We start from the raw sequence: 24588 nt of genomic DNA on the forward strand, positions 1-24588 counted from the left end.
TATTTTCTGGATGTAAGGATTTTTGTTTTTTTGTGTATTATAATCTGTTACTGTCTTTATTCTTTCTGATACACAAACTGTCCTCATTTGGGCAGTGGTCCCTTCGAGCTGGCTCTAGTTTCCTTCTGACACATCCCCATCAGTCTTTTAGGACGTCCTCACTTTCTGGCACAAGACATTCCAGCTCACCTTGTACTTTCCCTACTCTAGACGTGAAATCAGCTATTCTTCTAGGGAGCCCTGGTGATAATAACCTATTTTTACAAATAAGTGACACATTGTATTTTTTTTTCCTAAGGAAGCAGACCAATTGGTTATTTTTACAAACTAATTTTGTCTGTAGTATCTAGCCCTTAAAAATGAGAACCAAGAGTCACCATTTTCACCAGAAATATTAAAGCTTTTCAGTGTTGGATATATTTCCTTGTGTTCCTCTGTAGAGTTTTTACCTACTACCAAGTATAGATAATACACATTACAAGTATTATCAATGTAAATATTGTAAACACTTTATAAACTAAAATATTGTTCATAATAGAGCACTGATCTATGTTTAACAATAAATTTCTGAAAGCTAACTACAAAAAAGTGCCCAATCCACTGAGATAAAATGCCTAACAGCTAAAATTTAGAGTAAATGTTTCATTTCTGCAAATCTACAACAATTTAGAATGTCCTTTACTTCTTTCTTGGAAAAGATTAAAATTAGACTATTTTACAAGTCTAATTAGACTATTAAAGAAGTCTTCTTTGAGGGACTAACATGTAAACTGAGAGCTGAAAGCAAAGCAGAAACCAGATGTTTTTGGATGGGAGGCTTTCCAAACAAAAGGAACAGCAAAGGCCTCCTGGTGGAAGAGAGCAGGGCAAGTCCGAAGACTAAAAGAAAAACACTGACTAGACTGGGTAGAGGAGGAGGGTAAGTGGTACAAACTGAAGTTAAAAGGGAGGTGGGACCAGACCATAAAGAGTTTCTGTGGTCCACAGTGTCTTTTTTTTTTTTTTTTTACTGAATCCTAGAACCAATAGAAGCCACTTCCTACTAAGGGAGAGACCATGATCAGGCCAGCACCTTAAAAAGCTAACTTTGGATCTCTGTGGAAAAGAGTTTAGAAAGGGAGAAAAGAGACACTGATAGCCTCATTAGAGATCTAGTGCCAGAACCCGACTGAGGGGCAATGCAGAGTAAAAAAGGGTACACAAGTAAGCAGTAAGCGGCATGCGAGGAGGGAGCAGGGCTTACTTTGCATTCGGCGCTCTTCTGTATCTTTGACTTATCACCACATATATAAACAATAATATTTTATGACTAATAATATGGGGGAGGGTCAAATAGGAGGGAATGCTAACATCAAAACATAAGGTAGAGGTCCTGTTCTTTACTGAAAAGGAAGGTTAAAGCCCAAAACCACAGGATACTGGCTAAATTTTGGCTAGGTTAGTTTAGCCCTGCCCAATGAGAAAAGCAGAGCAGCTGTTTGTTTCAATGGATTCAAGGGCAGGAACCTCTCATTTAGGTAACTGTTACATGCTAAAAGTAAATAACCTAGCTGGAAGTCTTTTCGAGCTGCAAGGCAAAATGTCGAGTTTTGCAACATGTCTGGGAGCGAGTCCAGCCACCAGCCACCTTGGCAAAGGGCGCTTAAAAGATGCTCAGAGATCTCGTCTGAAGTGTCAAACACAAAATGCCCAAAGTAAAATTTTCACTTCATGTATCTATTAAGTATAGTTGCATGGGTCTGAGATGATATTGTCAATAAAGAATTCAATCTGCTTTAAAAGGAGTTTTGCCCCGCAGAGCCTCTGGACTGACCCCCACTAGGGAGAAGGTGCTGAGCCACCCTGTCTGGACCACAGGTTGCCATCTAGTGGCCACTCAACAAGAACATCTGCAGAGGTGACTCAGTTCTACAAAGGGCCTAGAAACAGGCTTCGGAAGTTTAAGCAAGCAGCCTGAGATTTTTCAGAAAGCAGCCATATTTTCAATCTGTTTTCCCCTGCTTTTCTTTGTACCATGTATAAGAAAACTCACTGAAGCCGCAGTGTAACAGTGCCACACTGCTACGGCACATCATCTGCCTAAACAAAAACAGACACATATCATGGAATCAGTTCTTATTTGCGTTTGGCTGTCACAAAACCCATTCAGAAGCAACAGAAATAAGGACAATAATCCTCAAAGGTTATAAAAGCAAAGGTAGTTCTCTCCCCTTACCCGGGCAAGGCCTTCGCCCCTTCACCTTAGGCAGACTAAAGGTATTTTCCCAGTCCATCATCAGTTCTATGCAAAATTAGCTATAACTCTAACATACTTTACCTTTTTTTTTTTAACTTAAACATCCCTATAATTCATCAGAGGTAACCTTAAAACCACATGTTGAAACAGGCAATAAATAAAGCAAATAGTTAAAATAAGAGCTGTGCCTTCTCTAACTGAGAATGACCTAGAGAGTTTGGGGACAGCCATTCCCTACCAGCTACTGTCACTTCTTCAGAAATTCTCACAAAACTGGGCTCTGGAGAGACCACTTCTGCAACTCCTCTGGACAGTGTAAGACTGATTTCTGAGTACCCGAAGGTACACCACATTTTATCACTTCACCTTCCTGGTTTTAGAAATGCTACCACAGACACTCAGGAAGTGGCCAAACTGATTCAAAACTCTGGTTCCAAAACCAGTGGGCTTCCTATTTCTAGCACACTCTCACTCTATAGTAACAATTAAAAAAAAAAAACCTTAGCATTTTAATCCAATCTACTAGTATATATAAATACAGGTTTTATTATATACATTTTAAATCAAGTTTGAGTCCAAAACAGTTCACTGGACGGGTTTAATGAAAACAAAAAGGAGCAAAAAATAAAAAGATTCCAAAATAGGAGACAAAACGGATCATTCAAAAATGGACTACTTTGTGTCTTTAGCATATAAATGATGGGCCTGAGTTTTCTTATTTACTGGGTGCACATACCTTACCAATAATAGTACTTACGTAGTTAATACAAGTAGCATAAAGAGAAGTGACCCTATTACTTCTGGATCTTTTGCCTGCATTGCTTCCAAGCCCTGGCCCTGAATGGACTTTGTCTTATTCATGGGTTTTGTTTCCCCAGGACCTAGAATACTGTGCTTGGCACATCACCGCCATTCAAATATTTGCTCAACAAATGACAAATCTAGGGAGACTGGGGCGGGGGGCGGGGAGAGGATGGTGATGCTTAAACCATGAAATTCATCTATTTTTGAATTACAAAGAACCTTGCAAATATTCTGAGTAATTATCTCCACCTCATTGATGACAAAACCAGTCTCAGAGATTCATATCACAAAAGAAAGAAGATTCCTCAATGACTTTACAGTAGATCAGGCTTGTTATTGCACCCTAAATTGCAAGAACCAAGTGCCAGCATTCTATAGGAAACTACCTGCCACCTGTCACATAAACTGGCAAGCAGAGTCCCAAACAATGAGCCTGTGCTGTGTCCCCCGTACCCCAATCCCAATCATACATGCAGACCTCACCTAGGAAACTGCTTATTTCACTTCCCAGGTGGCGAGGCCCTCAAATCACATGGGCAAGGCCTGGCATCGTGTAACATTCTTTCGTAACGACAAATGTAAAAAAACAATCTAGAACTATGCAAAAATGAATATTATACTATCTTAAGGCAAATGAATATATGCCTGAAAAAATGTTGATGGTGCCTCCTCTGAGACCTTAAATAAAATCTTGATATGGCCATGCAGTCATCATTACAAGGACACTTAAAAAAGAGTAGCCACCGTGTACTCTATTCGGAATAAAGGCAGTGAGGAAAAAATGAAAGAGTTGAATGGCTTAAAGTCATGAGATGTTTACCAACACAACACAATTTAAAGAGATTTCAGAGACTTAACCCTAAATTCCAAAGCATACTAACAGAAAAGTTTATTTTGTAAAAGGGTGTTTTGGCTTTTACCTAAAACTCATTTGCTATCAGACAATAGTTGTACAGGAAGAATCAGAAATCTTGGCTTTTCTTTCCATCTCTGTCACTTACTTTCACAAATCATGTATCCTCTCTGAGCCTCAGTTCCCTCATTTATAAAATACACAAGGAAGGATTAAGCCTTTCAGCCATGAGGCTGAAATGGGAAAACAGTGAGAAGGTTTCATAAACTACTAAAGCCCAAAGCAAATAGAGCATTATCATCAACAACAAATGAACAATGATACTTAAAGCTGACAAATTCCAAAATTATTGAAATAAAACCATAAAACCATTTCAATTCTGATTTTAAGCTAATAAAAATCGATGTCTATTATTCCTTGTAAAAGTGAAAAGAAAAAGAGAAGTCACTCCAAGTACTCTAGATCAAAGTTACTATGTTGAGAATTAGCACTTCATGTTCCAGTACTATCTGAAATGTTTAGTCATCTACCTCAACCATATCTTTCAACATATAATGTAGAAGAACAATTTGTTTTCTTGAATGAAACTCTTAGCAAACACACATACACACAAGCACAAAGTAAACACATAAAAACACTGATTTATTTCTTATTCTGTGCCAGGTAACACAAATAGAATCTTTATCATCACTATTTTTTAATCGCTAGAGTAATAAAGTTCCAATTTTGCCTCAAACTAAAATAATATATAAAATAGAAGATATCACCATTTCACTTACAAGTTACACTTTACTCAATTTTTTTCCCATTAACTGTAAACCAGATACTTATAAGCCTTTGTTTTTTAAGCTCTAACCCCAGGAGAATACTACCCACTAGATGCAGGTGGCTACTGAGTAGTTAAAATGCAGCTAATACAAATTGAGATGTACCATAAATGTAAAATATGCATCAGATTTTGAAGACTTAATATGAAAAAGGAGTGTAAAATAGTTCACCGATTTTATTAACTATTGATTATATGCTGGAATAATAGTATTTTGAGTTAAATAAAATATATTAAAATTAATTTTACCTGTTTCTTTTTACTTTTTTTTAATGTGGCTACTAGAAAATTTTAAATTACTTATGTGGCTCACATATGAGAAAAGGCTGCTCTATTTCTACTGGGCAGAGAGAAATACTAAAATATTATATAAAATTTTTAATTGCTAAAATTCAACCATAATAGCTCTCCCCTCTTCATCATATAAAAACAGGGCTTGGTCTTTACACCCACAGCCACAGGCGAAGTCTTCCCAGATCCCTGTCCTTCCTCCAGTTACCCAACCCTGGCTCACTGAGATCGCAGGGAGGAGGCAGCCAGCTCGGGAGAGGGACCCCACCAGAGCAGCCTCTGGACTTACTGTAGAGAAGTCATTCCTTTTAACCATTCCTGCAGAGTAAAATAACCCATATTTTGTGCATCCAATTTCCAAGCTAGGACAAGCATAACTACCTGTTTGGAAAAAAAAAAAAAAAAAAAGTTGAAAGTCCGATCAAATCACAACGACAAATTTCAGCAATTAAGTTCATTAACATCTTGCCAAATACTTCTGTTCATGGTAGTTTAGTCACTGAAATATGAACAAGATAACTTCAAAAATGAGTCCCACTTTGGTGAACATCTAGAAGTTTGATAATTCAGTCTGCTGACAACAACTTGGAGAAAAATGAACTCTCACGATGCACGACAGTGGAAGTATAAAGCATATTAAGTATATTAACCTCTCCAGAGGGCAATTTTGCAGTATCTATCAAAATTAAAACCAGTTATTGATGTGGCAATTCCACCTATGGAAAATTATATCTATATCTTATAGATATACCTGCACATGTACACAAAGATGTATATTCAACATTTACTTCAGTGCTATTAGTAGCAAATGACTGAAAGCAAATGCATGTCTATTAGTAAGGGACTAGTTAAATACTTCTTTGCTAAATAGAGTCCATACAAAGGAATACTATGCCACTATCGAGACAAATGAAGTAGAGCTATTGGTACAAATAGAAAACATTCTCCAAAAGCTCCTAAAGGAAAAGAGCAAGGTGCAGAACGAAGGGTTAAAAAATAAAAAGGTGGGTGTTGTGGGACATAGATAGTGGCGCTGTATCAACTGCATTGATGCTTATAAACTCAACTATACACACTGGGGGAATTTTACTCTAAAGGAGCCCGACACCCCACTGAAGTAGTGTTGTGCCTGGAATGAGCACAGGAGGAGTGGCCCCATCGCTCCCCACTGGGTGCCAAACAAAAACATCGAAATGGCTGTGCTGTGACAGAAGGATTACGTGGACTTCTTCTCTGTTTAAAATTTCCTTTCATCGAATATCAATTAAATCGGTACATATCAATTTTTAAAATCACCAGGTGTTTTAGATTTTTAAAATCTAGATTACTAGGTATATTACAAGGGATGTATTAAACCAATGCTTCTACATATACACATCATCATAAAATATGACTGTGAACTAGGGTAAAAATGGTAACTTAAGAGACCTGTGGGCTACTCAGAAGAATTTCCCAAAAAGAGGTTAAATGTCCTTCAAAATGTTCAAACATTACTGGATTTTCTCCTCATCCCTCAGCTTTTCTTGGAATTCTGACTCCTGTATATTCATTTATCTAGAACTAACCCACATTCTGTAATTCAAACTTGGTATGTTCTCAAAAAATGTCTATACTCAATCCTCTATTAGAAAAATTAAAAATTCTATAAATACTTGTTAAGCTAAAAAAATGGTGAAGGCATAAGAACACAAATACAACTATATATGAAAAATGTCTATACTGCCAAAGCAGATACTCACATTTTCTTTACACAAAACAGACCTTTTTTACGATAGCTAATAAGGAAGCTAATTACTTAAAGGATTTTGCCACTACCTCAGTAAATGAAAGTAGGCTTGAATTTTACAAGCCTGCTTAAATTTCATAAGTTATGAATATCAGGCAAAGTAAGAGTTTTAAATACTTTAAAGGTCTTACTTATCAATGAAGACAAGCTTTTAGAAACTATTTTGCCACTTGTTTTTCAAATGTTAACATTTCTGAAATTGGGAGGTATCCAAAATTAATGGTATATTAGATTTTATTTAGCAACCTATTTTTCCTCAGTGAAGATACAAAATACTACAACTTCCATTAGTGGCATCTTAGAATTGAAGTATAGTAATAAATACTTTAAAATAATATTCTAAATTGGGTGTTTTAGTCTTTAATCTGTGTGATTCAACATTTCAAGACTATTCCTATTTCTACAAAAATGGAGAGCTAAAGAACTCATAACTGCCCCCAAAAGGCTTAATAGTAGCAGTTCTCTCTTATTGAGTACTGGCGTTTGGGGCTGAGAAACTCTGAAGAGCTGACCTCCCCCCACCGCCCGCTCCACCCCGCCCCCGCCCCCCCGGTCCCCCGGCTTTTTTTTGGTAGAATCGACATCGGTATTCCCTCCTACCTTGACAGGCCTTTCCACCTCTGAGAGTAAATACTCAACTAATCCTTCTCATGCCTGACCCTGGCTTCCCCATCTCCTGCTCACCTCTGGCACTGTTGTTGGCCCTACTGCCCACCCCTGGGATCATCTGTGGATTACTGTCCCCTGGATCTCTGGATCCCCTCTTGGACCCAGTTCAGAAAACACCAGCTCCCATGGGAACACCTCCTTCTTAAAGTCAGCAAAATGTTTTCTATGTCTACGACTAGGCTGTGAACCAGAACAAGCGAAATGCTGACCCAGTTGTCTCCAAACCTTTATACCAAGTTGAATAATTTATCAAGATAACTGAACTAAAGCACATTAAAATTAAAAATACAGGACAAAAAATCCATGAAATAAGTTAAAAGACAATGCAAAGGCTCTTTAGAAAATGTAAACTGTAACTAAAGGGAAGTGGCAGGAGACAGAGGAATAGAAATGGAAAGGAGAAAAAAGTTTTAAAAAGTGTGAAGTCTCAATTCCTAGTTTTCCTTAAGAGCATGGCATATGTTCATAAACACTAGATATCTTGCAAACAGTCTGAATAAAGGCAATGATCTCTTGAGATCATAAATTCATTTAGGATACAAGACATATTTGTTCAATTGGAGGCTAATGTAATATTAAACTACGCGGTTAATGATCCAAGGTATTTGTATGAACATAATTTTTCATTCTAGTGTAAGAGAGAAGATGAGAAAACAAGAAAAAATATTCAGCAATAACGTGATGATAAGAATTAGGTAAAAATAATTAACCATATAAAATAACTTCTAATTAAATGTTTTAAGGTAAGTATTTAGGGCCTTTACACTAAAAAGCAAACACTTTTGAGCTAAATTCAAATGGAAGTGAAAGAACTGGGAAAAATTCTTGATAATTACAACCTATCAAAACCCTTATGAATAATTATTTAAAGTCTGGAATAAATTCTACATTAGGCTAGAACAACTATGGAGTAAGACAAAGGGACACGATGCTGTGACTAGGTCCTCCAGTTGATCTGTCATTGCAGGTATACATGCCTATCTCATATTTTAAAAAATCTAGCTTAATTACATTATTATTGTACCTTTTAGATACAAGAAATCAAACAAGAAAAGAAATGACGTTATATCATACCAATTACAAAAAAGTTTTTGCTTGCAAATCAAATTAGAATTAGAACTTATTTCTTAGATTGCCTCATAAAAACTAACACACCATTACTTCTTTATTATTGCTTTATTTGTCAAGGGACACAAAAAAAATAATCAGCTGATTTCACCCAACTCATAAGTCAAACTTACGTTTTCTGGTTCAACACCAATGTCTTCACAAAATTTCTCCATTCCTTCAGGACCTACAACATCATCAGTACCTGCAATGAAATGCAATCTTACATCAATTAAATCTAACCACATACAATATTACTACTGTAGTAGTATTGTCAAAATATCTATTATTACAGTAAACTAAAATTAAGTAACACTTAAGAACCATAACTCCTTCAGCATAAATTTACAAATATTCTGGAATTTCAGTTATATCTTTAAAGGATTCTGCTCCGCATAAACATTTAACTCAACTTATCTCTATGTGTGTATGTGTATACATATATATTAATTTATGTTTAAAAATAAGGCTACCTGAGTTCAATTTGTGCTTTATTAAAGCAGCTTACAGCTTTATTCTTATTGTGATAATAATTTCAATACGTACAATAATATTTGGAAACATAGCAAAGAACCACATATTCTTTATAGAATTAATTGAGCCACTAACATAATTGTTTATTTTACACAGAAAAGCAATCAAGTAGTATTTTTGTTCTTGATAAGGCAATAAAGCTCTTTCTTTAGCTGTTTCTTCCTGAAAGAACTGTCCACATGTTCTATCTCTACCACATTCTTCAACCACTGCAATTTGGTTTCTGCTTATCTCTCCACTGAAACTCTTCTTATCAAGGTTAATAACCCTAATTACCAAATCTAATGGACACAGTCCATCTTTATTTTATTTGACCTCTCTGTGATGTCTGAAAATCTGAAGCAATTCTTTCTTGCCAAACCTTGTCTACTCCATGGCTTCAGGAAGTGCCCTGTCTCATCTGGTTTCCCTGACTTCTCCTCTTCTAGCTTCTTTACGGGTTCTTTTCCTTCTCCCAACTTGTTCATTTTAATGTGCGGAGTTCCATCCTTAAACCTCTTCCAGTCCTTTCTATATACTCTCCCTAGGAAATTTCAACCAAATTTGAGGTTTCAGGTACTACCCAGATATCCTTCTAGCCCAAACTTTCCCCCTTACTTTTGAACTGCCTACCACATCACTGCCTGGCTACCCTACCTCCTCTTTAACTGCCACAATTAAACTCATCTTCTGCCCCAAAACTACTCTCCTGCATTTCACATTTTACCTGTATTCTCTCAATTGGTGACGCCACCAGAAATAGAAACCTGGAAGTCAACCTGGATTTCTCCCTTCTCCTACATTCTCTACAGCTAATCAGCTAACAAGAGTGCTGCCAATTTTTCCTTCCAAATATTTCATCATCACACCTATCCTGCGCTGACCTATTCAGGCTTTATTCTCTCACTTCAATTACTGCCGCAGTCTCAGGATCTCCTTAATTCCAGAGCGTTGGCCCCTCTGACCCATACCGCACACATTCACCCTAGCTTACGCTCCTTCAATGGCTCCCCAACTATCTAAAGTCCAAAGTTTTTGCATAGCAAATAAGGTACCCCATGATCTAGTGCCTTTCTACCTTTTCAACATCCTATCTTTCCATTAAGTATCTTGGAAATAAATGAATCGATAAATTTCTCAATGAATAAAAATTAAGATCCAGAAACATTTACACAGCTTTGTTCTACACACACTTACTGACACATCCAACACCATGCTACTCTTTGTGGCTTCAGCTATCTTCCTCTCTCTTTCCCCATCTAACCTGGGTAACTCCTTCAATCACTAAAGACAAAATCAGACAGGTAGCCTTCCCAATCTCCCCACCTCCACCAGCAGAGGCTGGGTCAGGCAATCCTCTGTGACCCCATGCAATGCTAGGAATAATAAACCACAATAAATATATATACTGTTTGTCCTCAACAGAGGATGAATATTAAAATCACCTGGAGCACTTACTGGAAAGTCTTGTCACTTCTCTGCTTTAAATCTTGGTCTCCCTCTAAACTAATTTCCAAAACAATGGCAAATAAGAATAGTGAGAGTAGCCATCTTTATCTCATTCTTGACTTAAATGGGAATACATTTATCATTTTATCATTTGATATGTTGCTGGCTTTTGGGTTCGAGAACAGATATGCCCGTGTGTGTGTGTGTACTCATGTATATTAATACCCAAACAATACATTAATAATTTGCATGGTAAATGTTCAAACGGAGAAAAGTCCAAGTAAAATATAGTAAAAAGAGAAAGTCTGCCTTCTCCCTTTCCTTACCAGTTAGGCGTGTATCCTCCCAGATCTTTCTGCTAAGTATTTATGTATGTGCAAATACACGACTAAGTGCAGTTTAAATTTCTTTATCTACAAACATGGGTTCATGCTATATCTACAAATTGTACATCTCGCTTTTTTCACTAAATATGTCTGATAATCGTTCTGTGAGAGTACTCATACATCTACTTTGTTCTTGTTAGCTGACACATTTTACTTGGTTGTATGTAAATATATATGTGTATATGTTTATCATTCCGCTACTGTATTTAGGCAACAAGAATATTTATTCTCATAAGGAAATAACCATCTACTCCTATTTTGCTAATGGTTTTGTTTTTAGGAAAAGATGCCTTTTTGGTTATCGACTGATAGGACTTACTGGAGGTGGCTGCACAAGGATGAACAAAAACTTACCGTATAGTTCCCTTTTTTCCCATTCTTCCTGATTTAAAAAAGCTCTATCACTGTAACCTATTTTTGAGCCTAGCTAGCCACCTGCATTTCGCATGCCTGTGCACTAGGCCTGGGTGTCTCCCAGCTTGTTCTCCCACTCTTGCGCCCTCCATCCTGGTTACTGCCTCCTCTCTCTATCAATACTCATTACGAAGACGATGCTTCAGGATTTGTCTACTTGCCACACTAGAAAATGAGCACAGCACTTCTGTTGACTGCACCCCAGAGCCCGACATGTAGCAAGCCCTCAAAGGTTTGTTGATGTACCCTGTGCAGTGGCATATTAAAATTATCCATTCTTTTTCCTTTTTTTTACATTTTATGCAATGCCATTATTGTATTAATTGTATACACTTGCATTTGTGTGTTTTAAAAGAGCAAGTTTTTAACAGTATTATCTGCAATGGCATGACTCTATTAAAAGTAATTATTTTATCCTAAAAACATTAAAACGTAACTTGTCAATCAACATTATTTAAAAGCTACTCATAATCCTGCTATCTAAACTTTTTGTTTCATTATCTTTCCACACACACATCTTTAGATCTAGCTGTAATCACATTGTTCACTAGGATTATGGTTAATTTATCAATTAACCTATAGAACTGAACAATCTTAACTCTAACAAATATGCCACTGGGTTAGAAGTGGGGTTTGAGGAAGACAGTTTAAGAAAACATTAACTCTAAAATAATAAGCTATGTAATGCCCTGGTGACAAGATTCTGGAGATACACCTGGAAGGCAGACACACTGACAATAATCTAGAAAAAAGTGGTCTTCCCACTTTCCCTGCCATTTTCAGCAGGGTCTCCTAACTAGATACATTTAACCTTTTTCACAATGCGTAAAGTTCTCATAATTACACCATGCTGTGTCACTGAGGCAAATGGGTGGCCCCCTCCCTCGTCTCCTTCTGTAGCTTTTAACATCTCTTCCTCCGCTGACTTTGTCATTTAGCACCTGTTCCTGATCCCTAATCTCATGTTGGTGAACCAAAAACCAATTCTGTTATAGCACTTAACTCCGTAATAAAGACTAAGGACCTCTAGTCAGGACCTGTACAGCTTTCACGACCTACCCATGTGAGCTTCAGCATAACTCTGCAATCACTGTCAGCCCGTGTGTACTTGGCTTAATTCCTTATTTTTAGATATACTCCCAGAAGGTATAAATCATTAGATAAATTATTTATGTAAAACTGGTTATTTTCACTCTAATAAAAAGAAATGAGATTCTAGCTTCACATAGAGTTCTAAATAATAGCTCCCGCCTCCCCCTGCATCCATCCTTCCTAAGGTCACGGAGAACTAAAGTACTAAAATACAGAAGACAGTAAACCTATAACCACAGAGAATAGGAGGAAGAGCCCCCAATGGAGTGGCTTTCATTTATTAAATTCCTGAGAATCGGATATGAGTTGACAGGGATTTTAAAAAGTGAGAAGGCTGCATCCTAAAATGTGCAAACCAGGGCTGAGTTAATGGCCAAGCAGAAGCTGGAGGAGCCAGGCTCAGGCTGCAGGAGCCATGGAAAGCAGACAGCAGAGTGAGGAGCAGAACTGAGAACTCTGTAAAGAACTAAAGGTCCATCCACATGAAACATCTGCACCACCAAGGCACCTATCCCCCTCCACTTCACACCGGGTTAAAGTGCAGGGAATGGCCTTGGCCTGCTCTCACAGACTAAATCTATAGCACAACCCGTCAGTCATCCTTGAATAATACTGGTCTACGGTTTTTATTCATGTGGTGGGTATATGAATAGTGAAAGCAGGTGCCACTTAGGGCTTTTAATTAATCCCAATTTCAAACCATTTTCCCTACCAATAAGATATAAGAAAAGAACAAAAAGGGGAGGGATGTAAAAATAGGGATAGCCACAGCTACAGAAACTTCTTAGGAATGATCTATAAGGAACCATCCAGCAGGATCTCAAGGAACCTAAAGAATGTGGCTTAAGCTTTATCCCAAATGTCATCTTTGTGAGCCAGAGAAAAGAAAACAAGGAGGAAAGTTGTAGCCTGTTCTCTCTTTAAAGAAAATAAACTGTGGCCTATACTATGGAAAAATTCTTATTTGCTTGTAAAGAAAGACACACACACAAAAAAACAATCAAAATAGCTATGCTACAATGGTGGGATTAAGTGTACTTTTTCTGTTTAAAATTTACTCTTTATAATACATTTCATAACAATAAATGTGACCAATAAAAGAACGTAAAAGAGGTTGATAGTCAAAGTTATACAAATAGAGAAAACTCTTCATTCCTTCGGCACCCATGTACCAAACACTTGGAAAAGTGCCGATCACTTTTACTAGGAATATAAAACATCTTCAAGAGATTTGTGTTCTTATGACATAAATGCAAAAACAGATAAATTCTAATACTATGTAAGTGTCTGTACTAGTGTCCACGTCCTGAAAACAAAGTCTAACTCAAATAACTTCAAGTAATGAAGGAGAATGCACCAGAAAGATATTAGGTGGCTCACAAAAATCCAAAGGACTACCAGAATCAGGATCGCATCCTTTTAAGTCCAGCACCAGAAGAGAAAGATGCTCTTCTCCCAGGAGATTTTTTTCTAATTTGCCCGGGCTGGGTTACCTTTCAATCCCCTGGTATAACCACTATGGCCAAATGTACAGGCTCTTACCAGAAAAACGGGTGGAGAAAAATGGTAAGATCAGGCCATGGGAGGAATCCTCACTTTGACACCCAATAAAAGGGTATCAGAACTGGTGAAGAACAACGTCCCAGGGAAGTGCAAAGAAGGCTAGTAAATTAATTAAGGGAATTTAAAGATGTACAAGAGCTTGTCAGATGAAAAAATGGAGAAAAGCACTCCAGGCAAAGGGATGGCAGGCATTAGTGGTCTTTTATCCTATAGGTAGCAGGGATTTTTTAGTGGAGCTGGGGGTGAATTAATGACAGGAAAATTGTTTGGAAGGTTGCTGGCATAGTCAAGTTGATAGGAAATAAGGTAAAGAACAGGAAAGGTAAAGCAACCTTCAGTGTAACCTTGTCTGAAATTTTTTCTTTCTTTTTTACACCATACACAGACACAATAACAAACCCTATATTTCAGTATTAAATTATGCAACCAATTATAAGCTGAAAAAATAGGACTGAATTTAACACATTTAAGTGACAAAACGAACATTTTCTGCCAAATGACCTTTCAAAATAGGGACAATTAATATAAGAAATTCCATTGCACTACATCAAAGGTTCAAAGCAGCAAAGCTTATTTTTAACTTCAATGTGTAAACCAAATAATCATCCATTACCGACATTCTAAATAGGTTTCCTAGCAATCCAAAGTACTTCTCTCAAACGCATTTCATCTTTTTCAGTTCCTTTCTAGTGTTCTGAATTCTCTTGGCGTAGCTGCTGGCTATAAATAGGACATCTGGTGATTTGTTTCAACTGTATTCTTCCCTCAAACAGGGACATACAAACCATATTCAAAAAGTACAAATTTTTTAATTCCTTAATGTTCTCTAAGGTAGTCTTTATTTTCATGAGGATTGGTCTTAGATGATATAAATGACCACATACCTGCATATTCATAGAACCACTCTAAGCACCTCTTACTTGAAAAGGCTTCTTCTTCAGTCTTTATTCTAGTTGAATCATATTTTCTATACATGCTAGAAATTGAGAAAGCAGTTTTAAGTTATTTAAAGTAAAGATATTGAGTTATTTTTAAATAGTTGATAGATTCTATTCATTTATCCAAACCAGACATCAATTCAATTAGTATTTCAAGTACATTTTAGATATTTTACTTCCTGTTTTTAGAAGCTTCAGCTTTTATAACTACAGTTCTAAACAATCATACCCAATACAGAACTAAGTGGTAAGCACTTCATACAGGTTGTTCTCTGATTAACAAAGAATCAATAAGAACTGACTAGAATAGGTATTTGATAGTTTCCCTCTACCTTACTAGCCAGAACTAACTACAGAATAGTGAGCTACAGTGAGAAATGTCTATAGTGTTTTCTTCAGTTGATGACCCTAGAACTCACTCATGTCTCCACCTTAAATTCTCCTGACTTCTGTGCCTTATGAGTCTGGCTGGGCACAGAGCACAGTCGAAGGAAGAATCTGTTCAATATTAGATACCTCAAGGGAACATTAAGAAAATAAAAAGAAACATCAAACTGTATCCAAGCCTCCAGAAAAAAAAAATCAGGTAAAGGTTGATGAGATAAAAGTCCCTTGGGTGGCCTCCTGATTAGTAGAACCTTAAAAAACTCAGGAGAGAAAAGTATAGAGAAACCCTGGCTCTTTCCATTCTCTTATAATTCCCTCGTGTTGTGGACATGGCTAGCCTAAACTGGAGAACTGAATCAAGAAGCACAGCAACCTCCTCCTGCGACACTCTGCCCTTCCGCAGGAATTCCTTATTTCATAATGACCTGGGGTTGAAGACTGAGATGTTCTTTACTTGGGGAGGTGGGAGGAGGCAGAATCTTTAAAACAGTGATTTGGACAGAAAAATTATGAGTATATATTTTTCTTATCCCTTATTTATCTTTAAATTGCCTAAATAGTTATAAACACTTATGAACATAGTTTTTATTTACATAGTATATAACAAAAATCATATGTAAAATTCTTTTTAATGTGCATTGATTCATCATCTAGGCATTCACCAGAATATTGGTAATACCTCTAATTAGAGATTCTGAGTTTAAATACCAAAAAAAAAGAACATGGGTGTGAAGATACTGATATTGCAAACCACTGGTTTTGTACTTCTTTTATAAAAGGTAGCTATACTACCTGGAAACAGAGGTAGATACTGGCCAAGGATTCAAAAAGATACGTTCCAATCCTGGGCCTCGACATTCCTGAGCTCAAAGTCTGTAACCGGTCAATAATCTGGAGACCTATATATGACGCTGTAATGTTTGAATTGCTTAAACATACTCTACATAAAAAGGGAAAATGGAATACTATTCAGCAAATAAAAGAAAATAATATTGATAGATGCTATTACATGAATGAACCTCAAAAACAGTTAAGCTAAGTGAGAGCAGCAAGACACAAAAAGATCATTTATATCAAATGTCCAGAAAAGGCAGATCTGTAGAAACAGAAAGTAGGTTTCTGGGTGCCTAGGGCCGGGGTGGGACAGGGAGTGACTGAATGGGCATCAGGGGTCTAACAGGGGTGATGGAAATCTTCTAAAACTGGTTCATAGTGATGGTTGCACAACTTAGTAAAAATCACTAATTTATACATTTAAAATGAATGAACAATATATAAAGTTATTTAAAAAAAAAAAAAAAAAAGACCAAGTATGAAACTCAGATAACGCGATAGCTCCTTCTCCCTTGGGTGGTCACAGAAATGCTATCCTAAGAGTACCTCACGCCCTCTTGCAACTCAATCGCCAGTTTTTTCAACTGGGTTTATCATACTCAATTATACTGTTCTGCAGTGAAAAAAATAATAAGTGCTTTATATAGTCATAAAATGTTATGTGATTAGTAGAATTTAACAATTCCCCCATTATCACATCAACACCAAGAAAGTATAACAAGTAACCTGGCTTCATAAGGCTGAAAATCACTGGTCTAAATCACCACTGTCTTCTTTTAGTTAACAGTTTCTACTCATTTGGGATATGAATAGTGACATTATTTCCACATTTTCAGAGTCAACCTCTCTATCTCTCCAACTGAATTGTAGCATATTAAATATCACAGCAAGAAAGACAGAAAAATCTCATCTTGATTTACAGATGTTAAAGTTGGGGCCCATTAGAAAAGTGACCTACAGAGCCAGAAGGGAGGGAGATGAAAAAAGGAAGAAAGAATTAAAATTATGATGTTTGTTCATTGTTTAAAAAAAAGAGAGAAAGAGAAGAAAAACTGACTGACAAAGATCAGGGTGAAACAATAAGGACGCCTAAAATAAACCAGTCTAACAGAGCTTTGGAGTCACCAAAATTAACAGTTCACTTGTCTGAAAGAGAAGTGGTTTAAACAGACTTGTTTTTCATGGTTTGTAGCAAATTTCACTCTTCTGAGAATAAAGCTCCACTCACTAATACTCCAGGCAGGCTCAGAGCATTCAGTACAGGCAGCTCTCTCCAGCCAGGTCCAGGTGCCTTGCAAAGGCAACTACTGGAGATTGCTGTGGCATACTTAGGGAGACTGTCTCAGAGAACAGATGCATAACAACCGGCAGACTGCATCCCCTAGAAAGGAAAGAAACTCTACACCAGTTTTGGTGGATCAGTGGATTAAGATAAAACTTTAATTTCTAAAAACTCAAATTACCTAATTTGCTTTTATTTTATAAACACACACAAAATAAGCGACACGAAGTAATTACACTTTGAAAATTCACCTGGCAGAACCGAAACAAAGTTCCAGCTGGCATTGTACACTTAGAAGACCTACTGGATTAGGCAGAAAAGTGCCTGACACTTATGTCATCAGTTTTGATCTACTGTCTCTGTTCCATACCTATCATGTCTACTTTTCTTGGCAGATAAATCATCTCCAGAGGCAGGTCTTCTCTTTTTCCTGGGCGGCATCACTTTACTAAAGCAGTCCGAAGAACTACAAGACCGCAGACTTCCTACAAAACAGAGACAAAGGGCACAAGGTTAAGATATACCACATCACAACATTTGTAAAAAAAATAGCCCAGTCAAATTAGAAACTTTCATGGCTGGTACTGTAAAGGGTTTAGATGTTATCTGTAAATGCTATGAGTGGGGAAAAAAAAGATTTTTAGTTCCTCTTTGAGAAAATGTTATAAAGAAATAATTTTAGCAATGACACAAATAAGTTAATACTTCCCCCACAAAATCACACCAGAAATAGTTACCACAACTACAGTTTACTCTCCAAAAATACTAATATAAATCATTAAAGCTTTCAGCTTCTCTTACATGTCAATGTAAGAGAATTGTACTGCTATCTCATTAATGTACTTCACTAGGCAAAGCCAGTTCAACCAACCACTTTGAGTCTAAAATACATGTAAAAATATCACTCCTAATACTCTTCAGCTTCAAAAATATCTGGTTTGTTTTTTTAAAAAAACAAACAAACAAACAAACAGAATTTGGATTATTTTGGGAAGAAGCCTGACATGTTCTTAATCAAAATTTCCATAGTAATTCTTGGTTTGTTTCTGCCACTTGAAGAAGATTCTACCACTTTCCATCACAGTTTTCAGAAGCACACCTTTCATTTGGTAAAAAATATTAAAATGTAATAACAGGCAATAACAACACGGAACACTTACTGACACCTTACTGTGAGCTAATCCCTGTTCTTAACACTTACTTACACGTATTAACTCACTTAACCTCATAATAAGCTTATGAAAAAAACATCATTATTGCCCATGCAGATGATAAAATAGAGGCAGAAAGGGTTAGGCAAGGGGTAAAATTGGGATTCAAACACTGACATCTTGCTTCAAATTGTCTTAAACCATTATAAATTATAAGACAATTATAATTAAAATATTCCATTTGGCACGAGTACTATCAGGTATGTCATTTGGTTCCCACAATAACCCTGAATGATAAGCAGTGTAGAGATAATTATCTCTACTCGACAGATGGGAGAAACTAAGGCTTAGGCATTTAACTGACATTCTAAGGTCTCAGAAGTGTTACGTGGTGAATTCTGGACTGCATATCTTTATTCCTTCCACTGGCCTCTTGGTAGAAGAGCCTGAGTCCTCGGTGAGCCACGAGACAAGAGTATAGGGGTCCTGGGGTTTGAATGATCTACAGTCAATGAATGACTTCCAGCTCTTCACCTAACTATGTGGCTTGGTCAATCACTGACCTATTTTGGGTCTCTGGTGCATCATTTGAAAAATGAGAACTGTGGTATCTAGCTCTTAGGAGTTTTATGAGTGAAAAACATCAATTCAATAGGTGCTTAGGTGCCAGCAGCAAAGCCCAAGCTCTCTGCCTCAACTTACTGCTGCCTCTACTCGGCCATAAAAGCAGAGGCTGAAAAGCAGAAAACTAAAGACAGAGCTCTTCAGGTAGAACCCTAGAACACACGATGACAGTGAAAAAAAAGTCTCGGACTACATAAAAAAGCAATTTTTAATGCCAAGAAAAACTAAGTTTACTTAAACTAATTTGCCAACATGAACCAAATCAACAAAATACAGAGACAGAATACAACTCGAGGCTTGTGTGCCCCACAACTGCCACCCCAACATCACTCCCAGGATCCTACCTCAGCAAGAGAGACAACTAGGGATTTTAAGTGTACATGCTGGCTTGCTGGGCCTCTTTTGGTTCACCTGTGCATACACAGCATCTAATACAGTAAGGTACATACACTGAGACTCCCACGGTAGACTCCCAATAAATATCTGTTAAATAAATGTGTTTCTAAAACATGTGTAAATCAAATTCTGCTAAAAAAAAAAAAAACCAGTATATTTCCAACTATTTAAACACTTATGGAAAGATAACACAGCATCTCTTTAAATGTTTTTCCATTTCTCAGTAAAACAAACACTTGACTTTAAGTTTCCTGGCAGGTAGGATTTTTTTAAAAATACATATATTCTAGAATGTTTGCTTCTTAAAATAACTCCGTGATGTCTTTTTATAATAAAAATATCTCAGTTTAAATGAATGTTTTACAAATTTGTATTTGTATAAATTTAGACTTTACTGACTCAACTTGTACAGCAATCTACTTCAACTGAATTTTATCTTTAAACTAAAAAAAAAATAGTAAGCAAAATACTACATAAACAAGAACGTTATGGAATGTTCATCTGCTTCAAAGAATAAGCTGTTTTAACCCTTTAAAAGTATCTACTTAGATACAAACAATCTGACATTACAGAGACAGGCAAGATATTAAGGGGCATGTTTTATATAATAACTATAGAGCACTTTTAAAGTTATCTTACCTTCACGAATCTGAGAGGTCTTATTACCACTCCATGTAAGGAAAATGAAGAATAAAGTTGAGCACCTGGAAGTGCCTAGGTCAACAGACACTTAACAAATAAAAGCGACTGCCTAATGAACTTTAAGAAACCCACAAATTCATTTGAAATGATCAGAGCTACAAGCTTTCATTCTCTGACAATCATGCAAGGAAAAGCAGTGATAAAAATCATTTTAGGGAGCCATCTCAATCTCATAAGAAATGTATGGCAGGAACACATGAAAGAGAAACAGCCTTTTCCTCATAATAAAGAAAAAGGAAAAGGAGGAGAATAATCTCAATTAGTAATCCCAAACTGTGATTCAGACTCTTTAATATTATCTTGTCTGATATTCTGGTATTCTAAATATTTCCATGTTAGATGAATAGTGAGTGAAATCAACGCTCCCAACTCTCCCATCATTAGAAGCTCTTTCTTGATGCTGGGGTATCCATATGATTCTTAGAAAGGCAATAAAAATTGTTTATATTTTTTACTCAAGGGTTATGATTTGAGTTTAAATTTATTTTTGGTTCAGTGTTTAAAGAGAACAAATGAATTCTATTAACCAACTATATTTTCAAATAAATCAGGTAGTGAATGAATATAGCCATTCTTCCCACATTAAACAATTAGAAATACTGCCAACATTTTCCAACATATCTATCCTAACACTTGGTCCTGGAAAATCAATTTTAAAGAGCAACTTGAGTTTAACCTGGATCAGGCCAAAGGCCCTTTACTATCTATTCAGCTTGTCAGTTTGATGATAATTTAACAAAGCATGTTATCTTTATAAATGTTATCTAAGTAGGTATTCCACTGCCTCTATTTTTTTCTTTCTTTTTTTTTTTTAATAATTTTGCATGTGGACTTCAAGTAAAAAAAGTCTTTTTCAGAATTCATTTTCTGTAAGACACATAAAATTTTGTGCCCTATTTCTAGTCATCCCCAAATAAGAGAGCTATAAAATTAGAGTTTTTCCGAACTTTCCGAACTTTGTATAAATGCATGTTCCAATGCAAAAATCTCACTGTCTAATTTTTCATTTTAGCAAGTCTGTTGAATATAGCACAGCTTCACTCAATAACATTTTACGTGGTACACTGTGCCACTGCAATACTTTTTATAGAGCTATTTCACCTCACTTTTCACTGAACAATGTAACAAAGATATAGTAATTTGAGTTGATAGATTATATTTTAAGATACCTTACCAGTACCTAATATTTCATTTCATTTTCTTGAACAGATCATTGAACTAGTTTACTTGCTTGAGTAAAACTATTAGTGTCTAAATGCACAATTTTTATGCTACTATTTAAGGCACAGAATTTTTCCTTTCTTTTCTCTCTAAATGGCATTGACTTCTGACATCTATCACCTTCTTCCTGCATCAATTTTTGTCCTCTCTGGCTTCTTTTACTCCCAGTATCTTGGGCTACTTCTCCAATATTAATTCTCTCTGTGTCTGTTGGTCTCTCTTTTTCTCTCTCTTTTGGTGGGAGAAGATTGAAAGCATCAAATAAAATTGTTAGAGGAGACAGAGCAGGAAGATACTGGCCTCTTTTGCACTTAGGTTTGAATCTTCTATATACAGTTGTTACAGATATTGCTCAGACTATGGCTGGCCCAAGAGATTCGAGGAGCCGCTACAGAGATAACTTGCTCAGATTTCCAAACATTATAGATTTAATGTTGTTTAATTTTTAAAGTATAATCTGTCAGCTATGGTAATCATAAGTGATGCTCTAACTAGTTGGAGACATTTTAATGAAACAGACAAATCTAAAAAATTACTAATACTAATTGATATTAACTGGCACTTACACGGAACCAGGCACTGAACCAGCATGTCATATGCCAAATGTCAGACACGTTCGCTGTCCCCAGGGGCAAAAAAGGAAGCATGAAGCAAAATACACTTTCTACTTTCATTTTCCTTAATTATAACTTACAGTTATTAAATTTCCATATTCAGATTTAAATGTGAAATTACTATAGTAACAATACTCATTTTAATCCAAAGTCCAAAGTTAACTATAAAATGTGTAAGATTCAGAGGTTTTATTACCTTAGCTAAGCAGAAGACAACTTAAAGGTTTACAAACACAAAATTCAGTTTTAAAAATCAAAACTACACTAACTCAAGTTTTAAAAAAAAATCCCTCAAGCCTACAACATGTTGTTCCAGAATAGGAGAGATATGCACTTTGTTCCTTAACTACTAAAACTAGCCCTGAAAATTATACTTCAGCGTTATTAGTAACAGCTGAAAGTTAAACATACTTAAATGTATATCAGAAGAAACAATATATTCATGAATTGGGAAATTATGCATTCATTAAAAGAGAAAACAAATGCTTTACAAATGTGCTACTATGAAAAGATCTCCAAGATATACTGAATGACAAAAACAAGAGGCACGTACAAACATATACTTGTATTTGGGGGGAAAATTACATCATCATCATCATCATCATCATCATTTGACAAACAAATATAAGAATATGAGTCACCTCTAGAAAATTAAATATGGGATACTAGTGGGGGATGGGAACGGAGGTAATAAAATGGGACAGAAACCTTCATTTTATACCTTTTCAACACTTGTTTTAAAACCATGTGCGTACGCTGTTTTTTAAATTATTAAGGAAACTGCTTTTAACTGTCTTTGAACTGATCTATATTTACTGAAACGAAAAGATCTGGTGTAAGGACACTCTGTGGCACAGCCTTCTAGAACATTCCTGCACAGGCTGCCCACTTCTCTCACTCCTTCCCCTGGAAGCGAGTATCTGACCTAACTGGTGATCCAGGGAGAAGGGGCCCAGCCCCGCCTGAACTCTCTTCTAGTCCCTTCTGAACTCCCTTCCTGATCATCCTGCCAACAGAAGCTCAAACCCTTGCACTGTGACTAGTGGGAGGTTAAAGGGAAGAGTGGGTGTGCTGGCCTGTGCTCACCTAGCTGTGGCAGTGATTAAAAGTAAGGCTATCTAATTCAGGTGAAATACTGAAAAGCCTCTGCACTTTTGCTGTTCAACTAAGCTGTGTTTTCCAACAAACCTGTTACTTGAATCTTCATCTTGTGCCTAATTATCTCCCCTCCCCTCTCCCCCCCCCCCCCACCGAACTGAACTCTATTTTGAGGGTGAAGACTTTAGTTGTGGTCTGTTTCTATTTTCTAAACTTAATATAAATGTTTTTTAGTTATTGAAAATTACTGAAGAGGGGTAAAATTGATCAACAAAATCCAATAAGTTTCAAGTGCATAATTCAACAGGATGTCGTATATATATTGCATGGTGTATTCACCACCCAAAGTTAGATTTCTTTCCATTTACCACATATTTGACCCCTTTTACTCCATCTACCTCCCTCCTCTCTGCCTTCCTTCTGGTAACCACTAGTCCACTGTCCACGTCCATGAGTCTCCTGTGCCTAATTTTCAATTGATTCTGAACCAATTTGGAGGGAAGGAGAGGAGAAAGGAAGGGAAGGGAGGGGAGGAGAAGGGAGGGGAGAGAGAGTTCTAAATCCTAACAACCTTAAAGATATACTTTTACATGAAAAAATGATACCGCATAGTATATACAGTATGATCTCATTGAAGCTAAACAAAAAAACACTACCATAAAAATATACGCATGTATAAAAATGTTTGAAAGAATAAACATTAAACAGGGGGAAGGTTGGATTGGGAGACATGAAAGAAGACTGTCACTTTTTACTCCTAAATTTACTTTTGTGCTATTCAAAATTCTCCAACAAGGATATATTCATATATATTATTGTGGTAATTCTCAAAAAAAATTAAAAAATACTTGAATAATTTTTGCTAAAGTTTTAGTAACTATAGATCAAGTGCAAGTTTCTAAACTTTATGATAACCAATGGTTTAGAGAAGTGGTTCTCAAAGTATGGTCACCAGAACAACTGCATTAGCATCATCTGGGAGCTTGTTAAGACATGCAAACTCTGCATGCAAACTCTGGGGTACCCAGAGTTTCTAGGAATCAGAAACTCTGGTGGTATTGCCTAGCAATCTGTTGTAACAAGCCCTTCCCAGGGGATGATAATGCTAGCTAAAGTTTGAGAACTACAGGGCTAAAGAATCATTTATAATAATCGTCTCAATTTTCCCATTCATAAATCCTCAGGACCTGTACCACACACACACACACACACACACACACACACACACGCATGCACATACACACACATACAAACACATACCCATATACCTATCAAATTATCTTTCATCTAGACTGAACAAACATTGATGGAATACCTTTCAAATTACATTACTACAGTAACTTTTTAGTATA

At 36.4% G+C, this 24588-nt stretch overlaps 1 protein-coding gene across 6 annotated transcripts in view; it reads right to left on the reverse strand.

Moving 5' to 3' along the window:
- The window catches only part of DCUN1D4 (defective in cullin neddylation 1 domain containing 4), a 65967-nt gene that overhangs the window by 20703 nt on the left and 20676 nt on the right, over nucleotides 1–24588 (reverse strand). For all 6 annotated transcript variants that reach the window (XM_036227946.1, XM_036227944.1, XM_036227947.1 and 3 more), the window contains 4 exons: nucleotides 17801–17915; nucleotides 14874–14965; nucleotides 8707–8777; nucleotides 5300–5391 (listed from right to left, as the gene is read on the reverse strand). In XM_036227946.1, the coding sequence (XP_036083839.1) occupies nucleotides 5300–5391; nucleotides 8707–8777; nucleotides 14874–14965; nucleotides 17801–17915 (370 nt within the window). The remainder of the gene's footprint in view (nucleotides 1–5299; nucleotides 5392–8706; nucleotides 8778–14873; nucleotides 14966–17800; nucleotides 17916–24588) is intronic.

Source organism: Rousettus aegyptiacus, unplaced genomic scaffold (genome assembly GCF_014176215.1).
Source record: "Rousettus aegyptiacus isolate mRouAeg1 unplaced genomic scaffold, mRouAeg1.p scaffold_m13_p_10, whole genome shotgun sequence".
Taxonomy (NCBI): Eukaryota; Metazoa; Chordata; class Mammalia; order Chiroptera; family Pteropodidae; genus Rousettus; species Rousettus aegyptiacus.